This window comes from Triticum dicoccoides, chromosome 5A (assembly GCF_002162155.2).
Source record: "Triticum dicoccoides isolate Atlit2015 ecotype Zavitan chromosome 5A, WEW_v2.0, whole genome shotgun sequence".
Lineage (NCBI taxonomy): Eukaryota > Viridiplantae > Streptophyta > Magnoliopsida > Poales > Poaceae > Triticum > Triticum dicoccoides.
In genome coordinates this window covers 650,523,603-650,545,904 of record NC_041388.1, presented here as the reverse complement: position 1 = coordinate 650,545,904, position 22,302 = coordinate 650,523,603, and the positions used below count along the sequence as shown (strand labels likewise).

The 22,302-nt window shown below is 48.9% G+C and overlaps 1 protein-coding gene and 1 non-coding gene across 2 annotated transcripts; both read right to left on the bottom strand.

Moving 5' to 3' along the window:
* Positions 1 to 16,676: 16,676 nt before the first annotated feature.
* TRNAL-CAA lies at positions 16,677 to 16,760 on the bottom strand. Its single transcript has one exon. It is a non-coding gene; the product is annotated as a tRNA-Leu (tRNA).
* Positions 16,761 to 17,000: 240 nt separating this feature from the next.
* LOC119303757 (50S ribosomal protein L17, chloroplastic-like) lies at positions 17,001 to 19,321 on the bottom strand. The gene is made up of 3 exons (XM_037580896.1): positions 18,999 to 19,321; positions 17,513 to 17,922; positions 17,001 to 17,220 (listed from the first exon to the last, which is right to left on the bottom strand). The coding sequence occupies exons 1-2, from the start codon at positions 19,258 to 19,260 to the stop codon at positions 17,513 to 17,515; spliced, it is 672 nt and encodes a 223-aa protein (XP_037436793.1). The 5' UTR covers positions 19,261 to 19,321; the 3' UTR covers positions 17,001 to 17,220.
* Positions 19,322 to 22,302: the final 2,981 nt, after the last annotated feature.

Below are 22,302 nucleotides of genomic sequence, written 5' to 3'. Positions count from 1 at the left end.
GCTGCCGCTCTGGAACCCTTTTCTCTCTCTAGAGCTGGCCTCCCCCGCTAGGTTGCAACGCGCCAGCACGGCACCCCCCGTTGGAAAGGCTTTATCAAAAGCCACAATTTCCTCACAACAATAAAATGGGGGAGGAAAATAGGTCTTTTCGATTTTTTGTGAGTCACATCGTGTCTGTGTCTGAACTCTGCATGACAACACCAAGTTTTCTCTGGTTTATGTGAAACCGTTTTATTCTTTCCGCGAAAGGTTCAGGCGGTGCAGCTGTCGCCGCGGTTTTCGTAATTTGTTTTCGTCGTGCCGATGAATTTATTTTTCATATTTAAAATAAGGCATAATACCACTGAAAAAGGTTCTTCGTTATATTCTAAATCAACGGCGTCGTTTTAATAGACACCTGTAGTTTCGCGGTTTATCCGGAAATCATTTTCTCCTTTAAAAGGTCTACGGAACGTCTGGGTGGTGTAGCCACTTCCACGTGTATCACGACACGTCAACAAAATCGCTCCCGGGACGTAAAGATAGAAGCACTGCTGGAAAAATATGTTTACCTATCTAATCTTGATTTTTGCTATTTTTTTATAGGAAACTGTGGTGTTGCTATTTTTATAGATCACACCTAAAAAGAATATATTTTGCATATAGTATTTTGGTTATTTTTGCCACCATATGTGAAGATTTTGTTTTTCATATGTATAGTTTAGGAGTTCCTATGGAAGAATGACACGCAAAGACATATATACATGATTACAGTTACATGCATATGTGAAATTTTCAAACATGTAGAACTCTTGTTCCATCACCCAAGAAAAAAGAATTAGTCAATGTGGCACATAGACTTTGTCATCCCAGGGAAAATGATGTCTTTACATAGTTGTACTCCTTTCTTGTGGATATGGATGCACAAGCTTATTGATCACGACATATATGTTTCAAAATAAACATGTGTTACCTATTTAATAAATACCCCAAAATAAGTTTTTCTTTAATTTATCATTGTTATCATTCATTAAATATTTTAACGCGTAGAATCACATCCTTTCATTTATAACTAGAGTGTTATTATGTCCAACCTGTATTTCCCTGCAAGCCCTTTGAGACAAATATGCAGCAACCAAAATCTACTAATTAATTCCCTGCAATAAATCTACTAATTAATTTCCTTTGTTAGTGCAGGAAAGTAAAATGTGGTTGTCCAGCTGTCAACAGCTAGAATACCTATTGTTTTAATGTGCTCAAAACTATGGAAATACAGAAAGAATTAGCATCTAATAAACATGAGACACATGTTAGTGGGGCCCCGCTCCCTCTCAAGTGTAGTGATCGAATGCCTGTCAAATTTGGGCAAGCCAAAAATCCCCATGTCACACTCGTTCTTCCAAACTGTCCATTTCGTCACTAGGGTCAGTTTTTCCCCCAAACCTAAATTTAACTCCCCATCCAACATGCAGGTGGCTCTTTTATTATCTCCCAAAAAATTTGGCTTTCACGCATTTAGTGGGCACGGCCCCCCTTAGCGACCAGGACCGTACACATATACAAATTAAAAAAATACACATGTAAATTGTAATAGCTCACATTCATGAATAGGTGTGTATTTGTCCAAGCACGCGACAGGAACACTTTCAAATCACTGCTCGAGCTGCTAGCCTTGTGTCCAGCAGCGGCCCACGAATTGGCTCCGTCCACCCGTATTTCGTGATGCTGCTGTTTCCCGTATGGGATCGTCGGCGGTTGGTATGGGATCGTCAACATGGCCGTCGCCGTCGGCGCACAGGCTAGAGCAAGTTCGGCCTTATCGCCAACACACAGGGGATCACTGGCGTGTTCGAGCTAGTCGTCGTGCGGCGGGTACTGTTTGTATACATCGTAATTACGATCGACGACGACGACGGATTACATTGCACCGACCCAGCGCGAACAAATTAGAAAAATAACTAGAGAATTAATGGGACGGTGCTAGAATAAACACAAGGTGTCGTATTCGGTTTCAGGTATTTTTTTGACATCTAGACCCGCTCTCGAATGCTGCGGACGAAAACCCGTGGTAGTTATTGGAGGCTTTTGAAAGTGAATGGTTTCTTTTCCTTTTAGCATAGCATAACCAGAGTTGCCGACGAACACGCACATACACTCGTCTCTGTGACGCGCGCACGCACGTCCTGCCTCTGTGAGAATAGTTTCTTTGTTAGATTTTTCTAGATTTACCCCCGCAAAAAAATCTAGATTTAAATAAGTCCACGAATGACCGTCCGGAGAAAAACTCAACGGATAGTTTACATGCTCCATGTGTTTAATAAGAAATAAAAATCAGATGACTCATGAATCGGGAAAGTGTCCTTCTCGCGAGCTCATATGCATCCTCACTGATCAATAAATTCAACAAAAAATAGTAAAAACAAACATTAAAAAATGTTCTACATGCGTGCAAAGTTTCATGGATAAAAGATGTTCCGAAATGCCCCCTAAAAAACAAAATCGATGCTCCAAAATGCGTTTAAAAACGAACTTTTGGAGCATCAATTTTGTATTTTAGGAAGCATTTCGGAATATTGTTTCTTCAAGAAAATTTTCACACATGCATGTTGAGAGTTTGTCAATGTTTGCCCCCCCCCCCCCAAAAAAAACTCAGTTTTTTGTTTTAAACTATTTTTTTTTAAGATTTTACTGTTCACAGGGAGCATATGAGCTCGTGAGCACAAACTTCATGTCCTACGAACCGGTGGTTACAAAAAGATAATGTGTCGTATTCGATCTCAAGTATCAATTTGTATCCACGGCCACTCTTGAGTGCAATAGTTGAAAACCAATCAAATCGCTTGCTCGGATTGCAAGAGGTTTTACCGTGTCCAATGGTGATCTTTTTCCCTACTAATTCAACAAATAATCATCATGCTCAATCTTCTTAGAAAATTGACATGCTCCATATTTTAAAAATAATGTGTTCTCCTACTTTACCACGTAACGTTTGAGCTTGCATTAATAAGCTTGGTACTTCGACGCCCGAAGGATTTGAATGCATTTTTGAATTTTTGTAAGGGTATTTTCTTAAGGGTTCGTGTTTTGTAATATAGCAAATGGTCCACACATTGTTGCGAAATATTTTGCAATACATTTCAATACGATTTCATTGCATGGAAGATGAATATTTGAAGTAACAATATGATAACTAGAACAAAAAATACATTTGATTTATTGTGTTTGATTATTGGATAGTTGTAAAATATGTACTCCCTCTATAAAGAAATATAAGAGCGTTTAGATCACTAAAGTAGTGATCTAAACGCTCTTATATTTCTTTACGGAGGGTGTAACATAGAACTCCCTCCGTTCCTAAATATTTGTCTTTTTAGAAATTTCAAATGGACTACCACATACAGATGTATATGGACATATTTTAGTGTAGATTCACTCATTTTGCTTCGTATATAGTCACTTGTCGATATCTCTAGAAAGACAAATATTTAGGAATGGAGGGAGTAGAATGGAAATGCTAGTGAAAGATTACATGTTGAGGTGTTTTTCTCCTATGCATGGGTGGATAGTTTGATGTAATGTAAAAGGTCCCTACTTATATAATTTCCTATGGCGTGCACATGCAGACGTTCCAAGGAAGGTGCGGCTGGACGGTGACGGGGAGTAGTTGCGACAATGGCCGATTGAGGAGGTAGAGACACCGAGGAGCAAAAGAGTCTGTCGTCAATTGGTTGGAGTGCACATGAACACCGGTAGGGTGAAGGAGATCACTGGTGTGGGACACAAACTATTTTTTCCCAACCTAAACCATCCTAATGTTTCCCTTCACAATTTTATCAAAAGCTGGGGTTGTGCCCCCCCCCCCCCAAGTACACATAGTTTTGCTTCAGTAGTCTAGAACCACTAGATGATACCCCTCACGTTGTTCCGGAATGTTTTGCAATATATTTCAATACGATTTGATTGCATGAAACATGAATATTTGAAGTAACAATATGAGAACTAAAACTAAAATACATGTGATTTATTCTATTTGATTATTTGCTAGTTGTAAAATGTGTAGCATAGTAGAATTGAAATTCTCGTGAATGTTTGCATGCTGAGGTGATTTTTTTTCTTGCGCGTGGTTGGATAGGATGTATTGTAAAAGGTCTCTACTTATATTATTGCCTATGATGTGCGCATACAAATTGTTCTAAGGAAGGTGTGGCTAAACGGCGACAGGAAGTAGCCGCAACAATGGTCGATTGAGGAGATAAAGACATTGAGGAGCAAAAGAGTCTAGTTGGTTGGAGTGCACGTGAACACTATTGGGATGAAGGAGATTACTAGCGCAGGCGCACATGCTGACATGGAGGCCGTCTTGCACATCCAGGCCTTGGAAGGGTCAGTGACCTTCGATCCCAAGTGGTTGTTGGCCCCGTAGAAGTTGTGCAGGGAGAAAGGCGTGTCCGTGCTAGATGGGGTCGACTCATTCAATTCGGGTTGCTCGTCATGGCCTCCAGCAACCTGCGGGAGCGCAATACACGCACAAATACAAAATCCTCATGTGCACTTACCTCACAAGGTACAATTAGAACACAGCTACCCTAATCCAGATGTTTTTTTAAAGGAACACAATGTGTTCCATTACATAACATGGCTGGGCAAATAGCCACCACCAACTCCTTTTACAAAGTCTGGAACCTAGCCAAGCCAGATCTCACACAAACTAGGTCCCAGTTTAGCATTGGCAGAGCCAGGCGAAATTTCTTGGGGAGGAGGGGCGGGGGAGGAAAAAGATGAGTGTTTGGTAGGGGAAAATAGTAACCTAAACCCTCCTAATTTTTTCCTTCACAGTTTGGTCAAAGGCCGGGGGCAATGCCCCCCCCCCCCAGTACACATAGAACTGTCTCTTTTAGAACCACTGGATGATACCCCGCAAGTTGTTACGGAATATTTTGCATACATTTCCAATGTGATTTGATTGCATGGAACATGAATATTTTAAGTAATAATATGATAAAAAAACGAAGAGTCTGTTTGGTTCATGACTAACTTTGTCACAACTAAGTTTAGACAAAGTGTGGCTGTCACAAAAAGTGTGGCTAACAAAATGGCCACCACAAGTGTGGCAAAATTTGGCAAAATATTGAGCCTATGACATGCGGACCATGTTGCTAGAAAAGTGTGGCAACGACTAAGGTTAGATGTGGCAACCTTAGGCTGTAAATCAAACAGGCCCTAAAAAAACATGTGATTTACTGTGTTTGACTATTGGATAATTGTAAAATATGTAGCATAGTACAATGGAAATTCTAGTGAACGTTTCGCATGTTGAGGTAGTTTTTTTTTCCTATAAATGGTTTGGTGGTGATGGGTCTCTTTATATGCATGTTGATGTGGAAGAAATATGATTTGAAACTCACTTAGAATGCACTAATACGTGTTGCGTGGTAGAGGATTCTTGTGCTTGCATCGCACATATGCTAGTGGATCAAGCTAGTAAATTTAATGGCTACAACAATTTTGATGATGTAGAAGCACACATATTGTGATAATTAGAAGTAGTGGGAATCACTTTTTTAGGCATATAGGATATGGTCTCCGGCCTTTGGCCTTTTTGCAAATAATAATTTGAAGTAGCAATATTTTAGTTTAGAAAGATGGAGGGCCTACTATTTGTTTTAAAAAGTGAAACATTATGGAAGCCAAGCAAGCGTGCGGTGTAAAAATGATAATCCTTATTAGCCGGCACTGATTAATAAATACTAATCAAAATTATCTTATATGTGAAATGCACTTTTTTAGAAAACTTTTGATTTATTCATCTTTAATCATGATAGTACAACGAACACCAGAAACGATAAAAATTACATTCAGATCCGTAGGCCACCTAGCAAAAGGTAAGGCATGGAAGCGAGCCAAAGGCGCGCCATTGTCATTGCCACTCCCTCGCTGTAGACGGGCAAAAATTGTTGTAATAAACAGTCGAAAAGTCTTGTGCAAAGGCCCCATAAGACCGGCACACCAGAACAACAACCGCCGCCATTGAAGAGTAGCGTAGATCGGAAGGATCCAACCTAAAGACACACGACCATAGACCAACTATGACCATATCAGAGCAGATCCATCAAAGACAGATCCGCTAGAGAAACACCTCCACACGCCCACCGACGATGCTAGACGCACCGTCGGGACGGGACTAGGCGGGGTTAAACTTTATTCCACTTTTGGGAGACGCTGTTGTCTCGTCTTTCTGAGCTGAACACAAACTCTAACAAATTCGAAGGAACATCTAAAAACAAAGCCCTTCCGTCAATAAGGATCGGGATCCACCATGCCGCCAATCAAAGACGAAGCGGACCGGCGGCGACCCCCATTGGAGACAGAGGAACCCTACGCATTTTTCTTGGAGGCGGTGGCTAACATGTATTTTTTTTCCCCTGTGAAAGACACACCCGCTAATTATTTGTGGTACCAACTCTCCAAGGCGGATGAATGACGACAATCTACTACTCACCGTGCTCCCCATTCATTGCGTGTACGCTCTACGGATGAATCGGGCCAACGACCCGGCTTTATTTATCGTTCGCTTGACAGAAATGGGAGTACATAATCATGGACCACACTAGCGAAAGAGAAGAATTTAGGCACTAAAAAACACAGGAGCACCACTAGCAATCAGCTAGTGCGTGCGATCAGTTACTTTTTCCCAGGAGGAGATGCTGCGAGCTATGCTGTGATCTGGTTATCACACACACACACGCACACACTCTCTTCTTGGATACTGTTCATTCCAAGTGATTCTTTCTGCTCTTTGCTGTCTAACTTTTGCTCTGTTGCGCGTGGTGTTTTTTGCTGTGCGCTGGATTTGGCAAACAGGCCAACATGGAGCCTGTCAGGTAAACAAGTCAGTAAAAACCGGTGAGCCGAAGGACATCCTTTTCATACGGTGCGCTTTTTTGCCCCAAGAAAGAAACCAGGTAGGCTGGGCAGGATGCTGTGTCTGATCCTTAGCGTCAACTTTTGTGTTGGCCCTTTTCGGTGCCATGCTTCATCGCTCGTCAGCTTTCACATGCTCCCTCTCAGCGGCCTCGTGCGCCCAGCAATGATCTGCTCCACAAGTAGAGGAAGAGCCAACCAAACCAAACCCGAGGAAAAAACAAGTACTCCCCGTAGTAACACTCCTCTCTGTCCCGAAGTTATACTAAAGTTGAGACATTTATTTTAAAACGGTGGCCATGAGTATTTGAGAGAGACAAAAGATATTTTGAGACAGAGGGGGTACTTCTTAAATCCTTGCACTTGAAATCGTATTTGGTTTTATGTTCACGCGCTTTGAAACAGGCTTTAACTTCATGATTCTAATGTTACCATGGATTCAGAGGAGGGGTTTGCTACGGCCACGATGGACTGCACCAAAAAGCTCCCCCGATGCCCAATCGAGCTGCTTCATATCAGCTACTGTTGTTTTATAAGCCAAATTTATGCGCAATGGAGCATTTTTGAACTGACAACCGGAAAAAGCACTTCCTCCAATCCGAATTAATTGACGCAGACTCTATACAATACAATGTCGGAAGGGGAGGAGGAGGAGGAGGAGGAGGAGAAATAATGTATGGTTGACGAAGAGGATTTTGTCACTAGATTATGAGATGCATTTCCCGTCTTTTCTTTTGGGCGCTAGCCTTGGATCCAAGTAAAACCCATGATGATGCGAGCGTAGCGTAGCATAGCAAAGAATTGAGACACGGGCATAGGATCCCCTGCATCTCGTAGACGGTTGGAGAGGGATGTTTATTGCCGCCGGGGAGGCAGCGCACGTTGCGGCCGCAGTGCGCGCGTGCTGCCCGGCCCTCGTGCCATGCCATGCACGGGCTGCAGGCTCCACTCCACTGCTGTGTTTACACTCACCAGTACGTAGTACGCAGGCGGCATGGGGGGCAGCTCTACTGTGCTTCTACTACTAGCCAGCACGTTCGCAGGCCGGCCGGCCGGCGGCAATGGCTTGCTTGGACAGGCTCGAGCAGCTAGCTAGCTATACGCCGTACTTATGTACATACGTACACGTACGCTCCAGCGCATGCGTACGCTACACGCACGCTGCCGTCTCGTCCGCGCACGCGCGCTCGCGCATGCACACACGGGCGGCGCGCGGCTGGCACCACCTCCACCTGAGGCCAACTCCAACCCGCGACACCATCCTATCCGTCCGCGTCCGTTTGAGGGTGAACGGACAAAGCAGATCTTCCAACATTCGGTCGTAAACGGGCCGTTGTCCGTTTTCTGTCCACTTTCGATTCATTCCCGGCCCAAGTTTGAACCGAGTTTGCGGCCGAACGGACAGCGGACAGACAGGACGCGCGCCTTGTCCTCCCCTGGCCCGCCCGTCGGTGGCACAGCCGGCCACTTGCCCTCCTTTTCCTCCAAACCTCCCGCGCCCCACCCTCTACTCTCCCGCGCCCCTGGCCTTCCCCCTCTTTTCATCCACTATGCCCGACGACGCGAATCCCGGCGACCCACCACCTGCCGCGAAGAAGCCTGTGGAGAAAAAGAAGAAGCCCGTGGAGAAGAAGCCGCGGTCGGAGCTCTTGCCGGCGTCCGCTGCCAAGCTTGACAGGGGATCGGACAAGAGGAGGGACCGACGAGCCGTTGAAAAGGATAAGAAGGCCACCGCGCAGCATGTATCCAAGTGTGCCCTGCGGCGTGCGATGCAGCACCATGCCGAGATCGACGACAAGGAGTCATCGTCTCCAAGGCGCACACCCTCCTCATGATGGGTGGTATGGCCCGCTGCTGGCCATTCTCTCGGCCAGCACAGGCTCGTCGGCCCATCGACCGCCGTAGCACCGTTCCCCTAGCTCGTCCGTCTCACACGGCACACGCAGATTTTCGTGCTCCGCCGCCGCACGGCCATGGGCAGACGCGATTCTCTACGTAGCCGGACTGCGTGGTGGTCGACCCGACTACGCCCGCGGGTGTCATCGACCTCAACATCACGCCGGGGTACAGTCGCGCTGGCCATTGTGAAGACGACACGCAAAGGAAGCAGCCCCGGTCGTTCGAGTCGGCTAACAATGCCGGTGCCCGCAAGCTGTTCGGCGATATGCCACCGCCGACGTAGACGACGATGGTCGAACGTCATCTTCGAGGGCCGTGGTGAGGCGTTCCACGTAGACGGCCAAGAGCAACCTTTTGATGCCGACGCGACCCAAAGCTAGGATGGCTGTGGTACCTATGATGACTCTCAGTTCGGCGGCCATGATGATGCCGATGAGGACGACCATGGCAACTCGTGGCATGAAATGATGACTTGCATTGTGAAGATGAAGAAGATGAGGTCGACATTTCCGCAGAGCCATTATGTCTCATCGACGAGCTCACCCAAAAGGCCGAAGCACAAAAGAGGAGGAAGAGCATTCGCACAGGATCATATAGCCAAGCCGAGGACACTTTGATTTGCGAGAGTTGGAAGGAAATTGGCCAAGATCCAATCAAAGGTGTCGAGCAAAAAGTAGTGGTCTTTTGTACAAGAGTTCACAAGAACTTTCATGATCGAAGAAAAGTTTGCCCCCTACCAATTCACAAGCACTCGCGGCATCAATTCAATCCGAAAAAGGTGGGGATTCATCCAACAAGAATGCAACAAATATTGTGCCGCGCTTGAGAGCGTCAAAGCCTATCCCGTGAGCGGCCTAGGACTTGATGACTTGGTATGAACCCCCTCTCTTTTCCATCATGCGCCCATTCATGCTAGCATGCCATTTAAGTTTCATGCATTCTATGTCCTTTCATGTTGGCCGCATGTTTGATTGTCTAGGCATTTCAGTCTTTAGAAGCCTTCAAGGCCCGACACAAAGACAAGCCATTCAATCTCACGCATTGTTGGGTGCTCATCTAAGATTGCCCCAAGTTCAAGGACCAATACAATACTCGTCGGAAGAAGAGAGGAGAGAAGGCGGCGGCGGCCGAGGCTGATGCGGGAGACGTGCTCAAGAGGGCGAGGGGCAAGACAAGCTCGAAGTCCGACAAGAAGCGTGATGAATCTTCTATAGCCTTGCAAGGAACTTTGGAGGATATGATGAACCAAAAGGAAATGCGGGATGAGAGGAAGAGCAAAGGGAGGAAGGAGTAAATGAAGATATACCTAGATCTTCAAACGAAGAAGTTTGACATGGAGGAGGCCTTTTTTAGAGGAAGCTTGACATTGAGGAGGCCGCTCAACTGAAGAAGCTAGAGATCGAGGCCACCAATGCCGACACAAAAGCCAAGAAGGTGGCACTAGCGATCATGATTGTCGACAAGAACATCTTGTCACCGGAGAGGAAGGCTTCGTTCACGAACCGGCAGAAGGAGATGTTCGCCAGCGACGGCATGATCTAGGTGAGACAACGGCCGTGATGGCGGTCCTTTTTGAAGGTTGGTACCTGTGCCGGCTGCTGGCTTTGTTGCCGACGACAAAACTTGTCCATTATGAAGGCTGGCTCCTGTGCCAGCCATTGGCTTTGTTGCCGGCGTCAGACTGTAGGCCATCGGTTGTGTTGCCGGCCGACGTGAACTAGTGCGAATCGCGGATTAAAATTCTTTGTTTCTCACTTTTGCATGCATAGAGACAAGATGCGTTCGAAATGCGGCCGCGCGTTGAACGCACGACCAAGGCATCTACGAATTCGAACGAACACGGCCCTATTATCACACCCAAACGAACAAAATCTGGACAAAGCGACGTCCGTTTGAGGTCGCGCGTTGAGTTGGCCTTAGGCCAACTCCACTGCGCAACCCTATCATGTCCGCCCCCGTCCGTTTGGGGTAAAAGGGACAAACGAGACGGCCCAGCGCGGGGCACAAACGGACAAATGTCTGGATTCCGTCCGCTTTCGACCCATCCCCGGCCCAAACTTGCGCTCGGTTTGGGGTGAAACGGACGCGCGCGGACGGCCTCGACGCACGCCCTTGTCCCCCCCGTGGCCCGCCTGTCGGGGACACTAGCAGTCCCTCCGCTCCCAATGCTTCACCCTCTCTCCCCGCCCCGCCCCGCCGCCGGCGCCGCCGCTATTCTCCGGCCGCCTCCTCACCGCGCAACCCCCCGCCGTCCGTACCAAACCACGTCTCGACATGGCCGCCACCACGCCCGCGCTTCCGTCATAGTTTTGGTCGTCGATCGGAGGAGGTTTGGCCCTCGCCGTCCTTGCCGGTGGCAGAGGGGACACGACTGCCGGCGACGTACCACGGCGGCCGAGGCAGATTCCGACAAGAGCTCCAGAGCGGCCTGTAGCCGGCCGGCAACCACCCTGCTGCGTCGAGGTGATCATCGCGGCCTCTTCGCCACCACGAGCGCAAGGTGTTCGACCTTTTGCCAACAAAAGTATGGACAGTGGATACGAGTTTTTCTACCATCACTTCCTTTGTTCATCGGACGATTCGTCGTCGGATGATGACGATCTTGTGGTGGCTGCACTGGTCGTTCACGACCATATTCAACGGCAGCTTCCTCGGTACAGGGGGTCAGTCCCTGGCCGTGCTCCCAACCTGAACCGCAACAGGGAGAGAGGCCACGCCCTGCTCTATGCAGATTACTTTGCCAACACCCCGCTCTTCAGGCCGGATAAATTTCGTCGCCGTTTTCGTATGGCCAGGCATGTGTTCAATCGTATCCGAGAGGGAGTGGTTGCTCATGACCCATACTTCGAGTGCAAGATGGATGCCCTTGGCAAGCTTGGATTCTCCTCCTACCAGAAATGCACCGCGCCCATCCGCATCCTTGCATATGGAATTCCAGGCGATCTGGTGGATGAGTATGTGCGTATGAGTGAGACAACATGTCTGATGTCAATGTACAAGTTTTGCCAGGCTGTGATCGAGGTCTTTGGCCCAGAGTACTTGAGGCAGCCAACTGCCGCTGATACAGAGAGATTGTTGGCGACCAACGCAGCTAGAGGCTTTCCAGGTATGCTTGGCAGCATAGATTGTATGCACTGGGAGTGGAAGAACTATCCATTTGCTTGGCAGGGCCAGTACAAGGGGCATGTTAACGGGTGCACTGTCATATTAGAAGTGGTGGCATCACAAGATCTTTGGATATGGCATTCTTTCTTCGGCATGGCAGGTTCTCACAATAATATCAACGTGCTGCAGCGTTCTCCAGTCTTCACGAGACTTGCAGAAGGCCACTCCCCACCTGTCAACTTTGAGATCAACGACCACCATTACAACAAGGGATACTATCTAGCAGATGGTATATATCCTCAGTGGTCAACTTTTGTGAAGACAATCTTGAAACCCCAAGGTGAGAAGAGAAAGAGATTTGCCCAAATGCAAGAGAGTGCTAGAAAGGATGTGGAACGTGCTTTTGGTGTGCTTAAATCCCGGTGGGGTATCGTTTGAAACCCTACACTGTCATGGGATGAAAGGAAGCTTTGGGAGGTGATGACTGCTTGTGTGATCATGCACAACATGATCGTCGAGGACGAGCGTGATGAGAGTATCTTCGACCAAGGATTTGATTATCAAGGTGAAAATATTGAGCCCCTGCACCAAGACCCGGCCATATTTGAACAGTTTGCCCAATTCCACCGTGAGATGCGTGATTGGCACACTCATGTGAATCTTCAAAATGACTTGGTTGAGCACGTGTGGGATCACGTTGGCAACCAATAGATGTATTTGTAAAACTATTTCAATTGGGTTGTAAAACTATTTTAATTTTCAGACAAATATTTGGGTTCGAAACTAGTTTTAATGCAAATTTGGGCAATTCTTGGCCCTGACGGACAGGATGGGGCAAAAGAATGCGGCCGCGCGCTGGGCGCACGGCCACCGCATCCCAGGACAGGCCCGGACACGACCCTAAATCCCTACCCAAAGGGACAAAAACAGGACAAAACGGACGTCCGTTTGGGGTCACGCAGTGGAGTTGGCCTTACCTGCCCCGCCCGTGGGCTGCCCCAGCCGTCGGTGATGTCTGGTGCGCCTCAGCCTCAGGCCAACTCCACCGCGCGACCCTATCCTGTCCGGCCCCGTCCATTTGGGGTAAAAGGGACAAAAAAGGCGGCCCAGCGCGCGGGAGCAAATGGACTTTTGTCCGCTTTGTGTCCGCTTTCGACCCATCCCCGGCCCAAACTTGCGCCGGTTTTGGGGTGAAACGGACAGCGCGCGGACGGGCGGGACGCGCGCGCTTGTCCTCCCCTGGCCCGCCTGTCGGTGGGAGAAACCAAAACCCCCCCGACGGCCATTTGGCGCCATTTCCCCCAAACCCTCCCACGTCCCTTCCGCTGCCCCCCCCTCTCTCCCCCGTCCATGGCCGACGCCCCGCCGAGTTCCGGCGGCCTGGCCGTCGACCCGACCGCAAAGGTGAAGAAGAAGGCGCCAAGGAAGCCGCGGTCGGAGTACACGCCGGAGGAGATCGCCAAGTTGGACGCGGAATCGGCGAAGAGGAGGGAACGGAGAGCGGCCGTCAAGATGAATGCCGCCGCGGCCAAGTTTGCCGCCCAGCGCGAGGAGCTGGAGGCCGCGCGGCGCAAGGCCGCTGCCGACGAGGAGGACCTCGTCAACAAAGCGCACGCCATCCTCTTGCTTGGCATGGGCCGTCCGGCGGGGTTCCATGCAGCGGCCGTCGGTCCGGCGAGCACAGGCTCGTCGGTCGCCCGGCCTACGCACTGCCAGTCGCCGACGTCGCGCGTCGCGCCCATGTCGCCCGACTTTCCTCCACCCAGGCACGACGGCCAGATCCGTTTCTCGGCGTCGCCAGACGTGGGCTTGTTCGCGCCGTCCACACCACGCCCCGCGGCCGTCATCGACCTCAACGTGACGCCTGGGTCCAGCAGCGGCGGGCGGCCTTCCGTCGAGATGCAAAGAAAGCAGGCGCGTGCACCGTTCACGGGCACCATGTCGACCCCCCCCCCCCGCGTGTTGTTTGACGAAATGCCAACCTCAACGCCGACGGTGGATGACCCCTTCTACAACCAGTACATGGAGGACGTGATCTTTCAGGGTGGGCATGGCCGTGCCTACGACCCCGATGAGACCCAAAGTCAGGATGGCCGCGCCCAGTACGTGCCCCATGAAGAGGCCGACGACCGTGCTGACTACGACCATGGTGATTCGTGGCATGAAGACGATGTCATCTATGTCGAAGGTGAAGATGAAGATGAAGCCAATGATGTTGATATTAGTGGCGCTCCATTGTTCATAGACGAGCTCACCCAAAGAGCGGAAGCACAAAAGAAGCGGAAGAGCATTCGCACCGGTTCATATACACAAGATGAGGACAAGTTGATTTGCCAATATTGGATGGAGATTAGCCAAGATCCAAGGACCGGCGCGCAACAAAAGGGCATTGTTTTTTGGACGAGAGTCCACAAAACATTCCATGAAAGGAAGATGTTTGAGCCCTACCAAATTACAAGCAACCGTGGCATCGGTTCGATTCAAAAAAGATGATTGTTCATCCAACAAGAGTGCAACAAGTATTGTGCCGCACTTGAGAGCGTTGAAGCACGGCCCGTGAGTGGTCTCGGCGTTGGAGACATGGTATGCTCTTCTCTTTCTAGCCCTTGCTACGGCCATGAGACTTCGGCCGTGTATATGTTTGCATGTTCACTTGTTGTTGATCATGTGGTGTAGGCATTTCAATCTTTGGAGGCATTCAAGGCCCAGCACAATGACACGCCATTCACTCTTACGCATTGTTGGACGATCATCAACAATTGCCCTAAGTTCAAGGATCAATACCGTGAACTTCAAAGGAAGAGAGGCAAGAAGACGGCCAAGTTCGCCGGAGGTGGGGATGGCGAGGCGTTGAAGAGGCCGAGGGGCAAGACCAACTCAAAGGTGGACGACATACGTGACGCCTCATCCATGGCCTTGCATGAGACTTTGCATGGCATGATGTCACATAAGGATGTGAGGGACGAGAAGAAGCGGCAAAGCAAGGACGAGCAAATGAAGCAATACCTAGACCTCCAACGACAGAAGCTTGAGATGGAGGAGGCGGCCAAGAAAAGGAAGATAGACATGGAGGAGGCGGCCCGGCAAAGGCAGCTCGACATGGAAGAGGCCGCCCGGCAAAGGCAGCTCGACATCGAGGCCGACAACGTCAAGGCCAGGCAGAGGCAGCTCGACATCGAGGCCATCAATGCCGCCACCAAAGCGAAGGAGGTGGCCCTTGCGATCATGAGCGTGGACTTGTCGAAGATGAGCGACAAGACGAGGGCCTGGTTCGAGGCCAAGCAGAAGGAGATGCTCGACGCCGAAGGCCTGAACTAGGTTGTCCGATCGGCGTGGCCGTTATTTTTGGAGGTTGGCATGGGTGCCGCCCGCCCGCTGGGCCGCTGGCAGTGTGCCGGCGAAAAAACATTCATTTTGGAGGCCGACTGTGTTGCCGGCCGCTGGCTGTGTTGCCGGTGAGGACAACTATTCATTTTAGAGGCTAGCTGTGTTGCCGGCGATGGTCGTGCAGGCCGCTGGCTTTGTTGCCGGCGTGATGAACTCGGGTCGTGAACTGGGGTTTGGCATTTGAAATGTCCCTTTTTTTTAAATAGACGCGGACAGGATGGGGCAAAAGGATGCGGCCGCGTGCTGGGCGTACGGCCACCGCATCTCAGGACAGGCCCAGACACAACCCTAAATTCCTACTCAAAGGAACAAAAACCGAATAAAACGGACGTTTGTTTGGGATCGCGCGGTGGAGTTGGCCTCACGGACGGGACGGAGACGGGCAGCGTGCGCGCGTGACTGCTGCCTCCTCTCGCGCAGCGCATCGCATCGAATGCTGCGGGTCGGCTTGCGGCACGAATCTCGCGGGATTGCAACGCTCCAAGAAACGACGTGACAAGGATATCTACCCACGGTACGGTCTAGTTACACTTACACACCTCCTCTGAGCCTCTGACAGATTCATCTCTGCCCTCGTACGGTTTGTGGTCACTGCACGGCTGGGGTCCACTCGTACAGCCAAGATCGAGAATTACTATTCCCTCAAAAAAAAAAGATCGAGAATTACTAGTGGGTGGTGTTAAAAGAAAAGAAAAGAAAATTACTAGCAGGAGAAGAAAAACAGAATGAACCAATACGAGGAAGATTACACCCCGCAGAAAGAAAAAGAATAGTACTATGAAAGAAGATTGAGATTGCATTAAAACAGAATGAACCAATACGAGGAAGATTACACCCCGCAGAAAGAAAAAGAATAGGAAAGAAGATTTAGATTGCGTTCGTGACATATATATATATATAAACGGGACAAAAGAAATGCAATTGCAAGCAAAAAGAAAAAGAAAAAGGATTTGTCAGATTCTCCTCTGAGCCTCCTCTGAGCCTCTGACAGATTCATCTCTGCCCTCGTACGGTTTGTGGTCACTGCACGGCTGGGGTCCACTCGTACAGCCAAGATCGAGAATTACTATTCCCTCAAAAAAAAAAGATCGAGAATTACTAGTGGGTGGTGTTAAAAGAAAAGAAAAGAAAATTACTAGCAGGAGAAGAAAAACAGAATGAACCAATACGAGGAAGATTACACCCCGCAGAAAGAAAAAGAATAGTACTATGAAAGAAGATTGAGATTGCATTAAAACAGAATGAACCAATACGAGGAAGATTACACCCCGCAGAAAGAAAAAGAATAGGAAAGAAGATTTAGATTGCGTTCGTGACATATATATATATATATAAACGGGACAAAAGAAATGCAATTGCAAGCAAAAAGAAAAAGAAAAAGGATTTGTCAGAAGTGGGGTTCGAACCCACGCCCTCGTAAGAGGACCAGAACTTGAGTCTGGCGCCTTAGACCACTCGGCCATCCTGACTTTGTTGTACTTTATATGTTCACAGGCTATATGTACATACAAGGTGGCTCTTCAGCTGAGCTCAAAGTTTCAACAGAGAGAGACATCACATTATAGATCTTTTCTAGAAGCTCAACTGCAGGATCGGCAGTTGCATATACAAACGATGTAGCATTGTCCAGGACCAGGGCAAACTCGCGTAAACATTGGGAGGCACGCCAACAACGTCATGAACAGTTCCCAGAATAAAGAGCGCAAGACTTGAAAGAAAACAGATTACAGTAAGGAGACATTCCAAAATACTAGTATTGCACACTGATCTGGCAGTTACAGGATGACATTCGTTTGTTCAGAAATTCCGTGACATGATCTACACTTTGTTGTTACAAAATAACATATGAAAACACAGGTTCAAAAGGTGATTCGCAGACACCCGGCTTGAGCAGTGTCGATGGATGGACTGCAACCAATGGATGACTCTCTGCAGATATGAATACATGAATTAGAAGGATGGTCTTTACCAGCAAAACTCTAAAATACACTATGTAAGCAAACAGACTTTTGGCACACCATGTATTTGCACAATTAGTGTTTGTAGATACAGTTCCATGTCCTTTTACTGCCTATGAAACACATACAGTGATTCTCTAAATTCATGTCCTTAATAACACTTAAGAAAACTAACATGCACAGAGTCAAGATAATGACACAGTCTATTTCAAGAATGAAAAATAAGAACAATTTGGTGATACCATAAAAGGGATTCACCTCACCTAGACAAGTTCGATGTAAGCCATAGGTGCATTATCTCCCCGCCTTGGGAATGTCGGGATGATCCTTGTGTAGCCCCCGTTTCTTTCCCCGTACCTGTCTGGAACCTCAGCAAACAGTGCATGGACTATGTGCTTCTCATAAATATACCCCAGGGCCTGCCTCCTCTTGTGAAGAGATCCATCCTTCGCCATCGTGATCATCTTGTCAACCCACTTCCTCATCGCCTTTGCCCTTGGCTTAGTAGTCTTTATCCTCCCGTGCTTCAGCAGCTGTGTGGTCAGCCCACGCAGGAGTGCTTTCCGCTGATCTGCAGGCCTGTTGAGCCTAGGAATGCGCTTCCCGTGCCTCATTGCCAGTATCCTTCCACGGACATCAGTGCCAAACAGTCGGTGCGCAAAGCTTGATTCCACTGCAATATTTTGAGAAAGGTCAGCGAATGAGTTCATTGTGAAATTCATAGGAATTTTTCAAAAAAACCATCCTAATCTTATCTTTAGCGTGAATGGCTCAAGACCTTTTAGGCCGATCTGGCATATTTGGCATGTAACAACCGAAGCTTTTAATTTCTCCAGGACATACTTATATTGTTTGAGATTTTTATGGTGTGGTCAATCAGTTAGGTGATATTCGACATACTAAGGAAAACTAGCTTTTAGGCAAATGTAAGGTGATAAGACCATTTTCTATCCATGATAATATTTGTTCGCATAATCAGCAAGATAAACAATTATGCATGGAATGACAAGTTACTTCACCATTCAAAGCTCTTCTGCCCTTCTGATTCCACAAGTCCATATTAAAAACGTTTTCAAAATACAGCTATACCAGTTCATATTAATTATGCTTTCCTTTTTGTTCTGCTCATGACCACAAGGGATAAAATGGCAGCATCACAATTTGAAGCACCACAATGCATTCAAGCATCATCGCGATTAAACAGATGAAGAAAGTGGAAGGAACAGAGCTATAATACAGTGGGTGCAAATGTAGATGAATCTGTTGATGGCAGAGATGAGAAATGACACATATTCAAAATAGTTTGCCAACTGGTTCATTGTTAGTATTTCCTATTTGTAACTGCCAACATATGCTCCAGTATATATATGACACTAGCAACGAAATGGGTAATAGGAATATAGGATAAATGCTCTTACAAAACATGAGAGAAATTGTCAATTGTTCAATACATTGTTGAGGATTTAATGAGTTGAGCATCCTTGAACACTGAAACGCAATTCCAAAGCTACAGACCATCTCAAAGGTCATCAGCAATAAATAAATAAATGACGTGCCCCTGATACTAAAATATTGGAACCCAGGTGGCCACGGAGAATGAATATGCAGCTTGCCCAGTTCAAGAAATTTCTTGGATTGGCGGCTGGCGAACTTTAGCATTTCTGACACTCGGGTGTCCAAACTGAAACTGCAGCATTTACAGCCACAGTCGGGCTCAAACATAAGGGCCGGAAAACGAGGACATCTCACCGGAGAACGAGGAGGTGTAGGAGAAGGCGAGCGACGCCGAGGCCGCGGAGGACATCGGGGCGGGGGAGACGGAGGACGAGGCGGAGGACGTGGAGACGAAGGAGCTCCGGAGGAACGGGGCGGCGGAGGCCGCCTGCCTGCGAGGCCGGACGGCCGCCGACGGGGAGGGGCGGAGCGCGGGGAGCGCGGCGCGGAGGGAGTCCATGCGCCAGGCCGAGGTGGAGATCGCCGGCGAGGGGGAGGTGGAGGCGAAGGCCGCCATTGGGGAGGGGAAGGAGAGCGAGCGAGCGAGCGGAGGAGGGTGTGGGTTTGGCTGGAGAGGGGTGGCGACGCCGCTCGGCTTTGAAGCGGATAACGTTTGGATTTCTGCTGCCGGTTGGGTTCCGCTGGGCCGGGCTGGGAGGGATGGGCCTAGTCTAGTCTATGGATATGGGCAACTCGAGAATGGGCCCTTGATGACGCCCAAAACGTTGTTATATTAGAGTAATCCTAGTTGTCTCAAAAAAAATTAGAGTAATCCTAGTTACTAAAAAATAGAGTAATCCTAATTGTCTAAAAAAAATTAGAGTAATCCTAAAAAAATAAAACTGAGAGAGTTATAGTAAAGCACCTTGCATGTTATCACTCGATAATATTCAGACATGGCGAAGTGGAGTGCCCATACAATGATCAAAGATAACAATCCAGGTTACATGCCCATTATTCAATCGATGCAATGATTTATCTCTTATTTGCTAGTGCTTCCGGTGTAACTAAATGTAAAAGGCGCATGTGTTGCCACGAGGGCAATCGTTACTCATGAGGAGGAGCCGGTGCCTTGGCGGGGTGGTTATGGTTTGGGTTTGGTCCGAAAACAGGAAGTGGCCTCCTTGGTGACATGTTGTCGCCTTCCCTCCCCTCCTCCAAAGATGCAGGCGGTGGGGCCTTGCGTCGACGATGCTGGTTGGGTTGAGGCACTGGAGCAGGGTGGTTATGTATGGGGTGTGATCCAAAAGGAACCGGCCTCGGCGCCACGATATCGCCTTCGCACGCCTCCTCTGTTGATGCGGGCGGTAGGTCATGACATCGGTGATGATGGTGGGGTTGTGGCGCCGGGGCGGGAAAGTGATGTATAGGGTTCGGACCAGAAGGAACCGGCCTCGGTGCCACCATGACACCTTCCCTCGCCTCCTCCGTTGATGGGGGAGGCCTGTGGGGCGGGGGGGCATGAGGACGATGGTGTATAGGGTCCGGTCCAGAAGGAACTGGCCTCGGTGCCACCATGACGCCTTCCCACGCCTCCTCCATTGTTGGAGAAGCCATATGGGGCGGCGGGGAAGGAATAACCGGCGGTGGATCACCAGTCATGTGGCGAGCGGAAGACGCCGTGAAAAAGAGCATTAGCGACAAGAAGAGCACAAGGAGCGACGGAGTGCTCTCGTGCATGGCAGCCATGGCTATGTACCTTGGCTACTTCTTGCAACCTGTCGCTGTGTTGTGTGCTCACTCTTAGGGAGTGGGCGAATATATAGAGGGCCTCATTTGAGATTAACTGGAGACCAATTAATGAACTAATTAATGACATGCTTATCTCTAGTAAGATAAACATGCAACTAATAAATGGGATGGATGGATATCCGGCATTGTCGGCGGTCAGCAAGAGAAACGCCTTCACTTTACCCAGCATTAGCGGGCAAAGAGACGTAAAATATGTATTGTTACCAAGACGCATTCCACTTTATTATACTTTAACATGCATATATACGTATCAACAAACGAAGGCACGGTGTCTTCACCACCGACGCTTGCTGAAGAAGAAAAGACACTGGTACCCTCATGTGAACTCCCAACTCAGGCAATTATCGCTAGCAAAGGCAAACGAGTTAATTAAATTATCTAGCGTTACAGCCTAGATGTACTCAAACGCTCTTCAGATTTCATCTCTGGATGTTCTCCGGGATAAACAATACTCTCCCACGTCGTTGGTCGTTTGTAATCAGCTATTTTTGCACCAGTGTGTTGGCAACACAACCGACTCAGTACTGATATAGCAGCTCGCTCCATTTTAGATTAGTCACAGTGGGGAGTAACTTAGAGTAGTAACATACATATGTTACTAGTCTATGTTACTACCTCCACAATGGGTAGTAACATATGTATTGTATCATGCATCACATTATTTATTATGTTGTAGACTCATCTTTTTTTTATATGTGTGATGTTACAGTAATTAGCTATATTACCACATGCCTCTCTTTCTTCATTAATTACATGCCACATCATCTATTTTATTTAGATAAGTGTGATGTTACCATCTATGTTACTCCCACTGTGGGTAGTCTTATGCAAGACTGGAAGAACAAGTTATAGACATGCATACCACTAGCCTGCTGACACGTCTCACTAGCCGTGAACGCACGTAGGTACCAGCAAAGCCCGACCCCCACGTCGCCCCCGCTCCGGCGACTCGAGCGGTTCCCCAGCCCTAGTCGCCGTCGGGGCCGAATCCACCTTCTCTCACCCCGTCGCCGTCGGAGGACGCCGCCGGGATGCGCCTGGGGGCCGACGGTGGTGGCGGGGATCCTCCTCTCTCCAGCGTCTCAGGTGGTGCGGAGCCCTTGCACGTGTGGAGGCGCGGCAAATCCGGCGGCGCCGACGATGGCTGCAGCGACGGTTGGCCTTGCCAGGAGCGACGACAACTGCGGCGCGTCGGGCAACCCAGTCATGGGTGACGGCGGGCGCTGGCTTGCCTGGTTCTGGCGGCGGCGACTTATGCAGCGGTGGCGCGTCATCAGGCTTCGGATCAGCGCCAGCATGAAGGGCCTGGTGGGCTGCTTGGCGGCACCTCCGGTCAGATCTATTTTGGCCGGTGCAGTCGACGATGGTGGTCATCTCCTCTGTCGGAGGTGGTCGGCCTGAGGCTGGGTGGTAGGATCTCGAGATCCGTCATCTAGTCCTGGTTGCGAGTCGGGGAGACATGGTTGCCGGTGAAAACCGAGCCAACACCATCGATGGCGGCGTTCTGCGTCATTACCTTGATGAAGGCATCGTCGAGTAACTACTGTCAACCCACTCCTGCTGCTCCGGGGGAAACCCTAGGATCATGGTGTTCTAGATCGGACGATGGCAGCACTACGGTGTCGTTTCTCTCTTGGGATTGTGGAGCAGCGCTGGAAGGCAAAGGCAGGAGGCGGAGCGGGTTTCGTCTTGAACGGAGCTTCAGTGGACATGTTAAGTCATGCCTGGCTGACAGGTGCTACGCTTTGTCATGCCTGGTTGGCAGGTGCTACGCACGATAGATCTTCCAGAGTCTCCGCATCGGGAT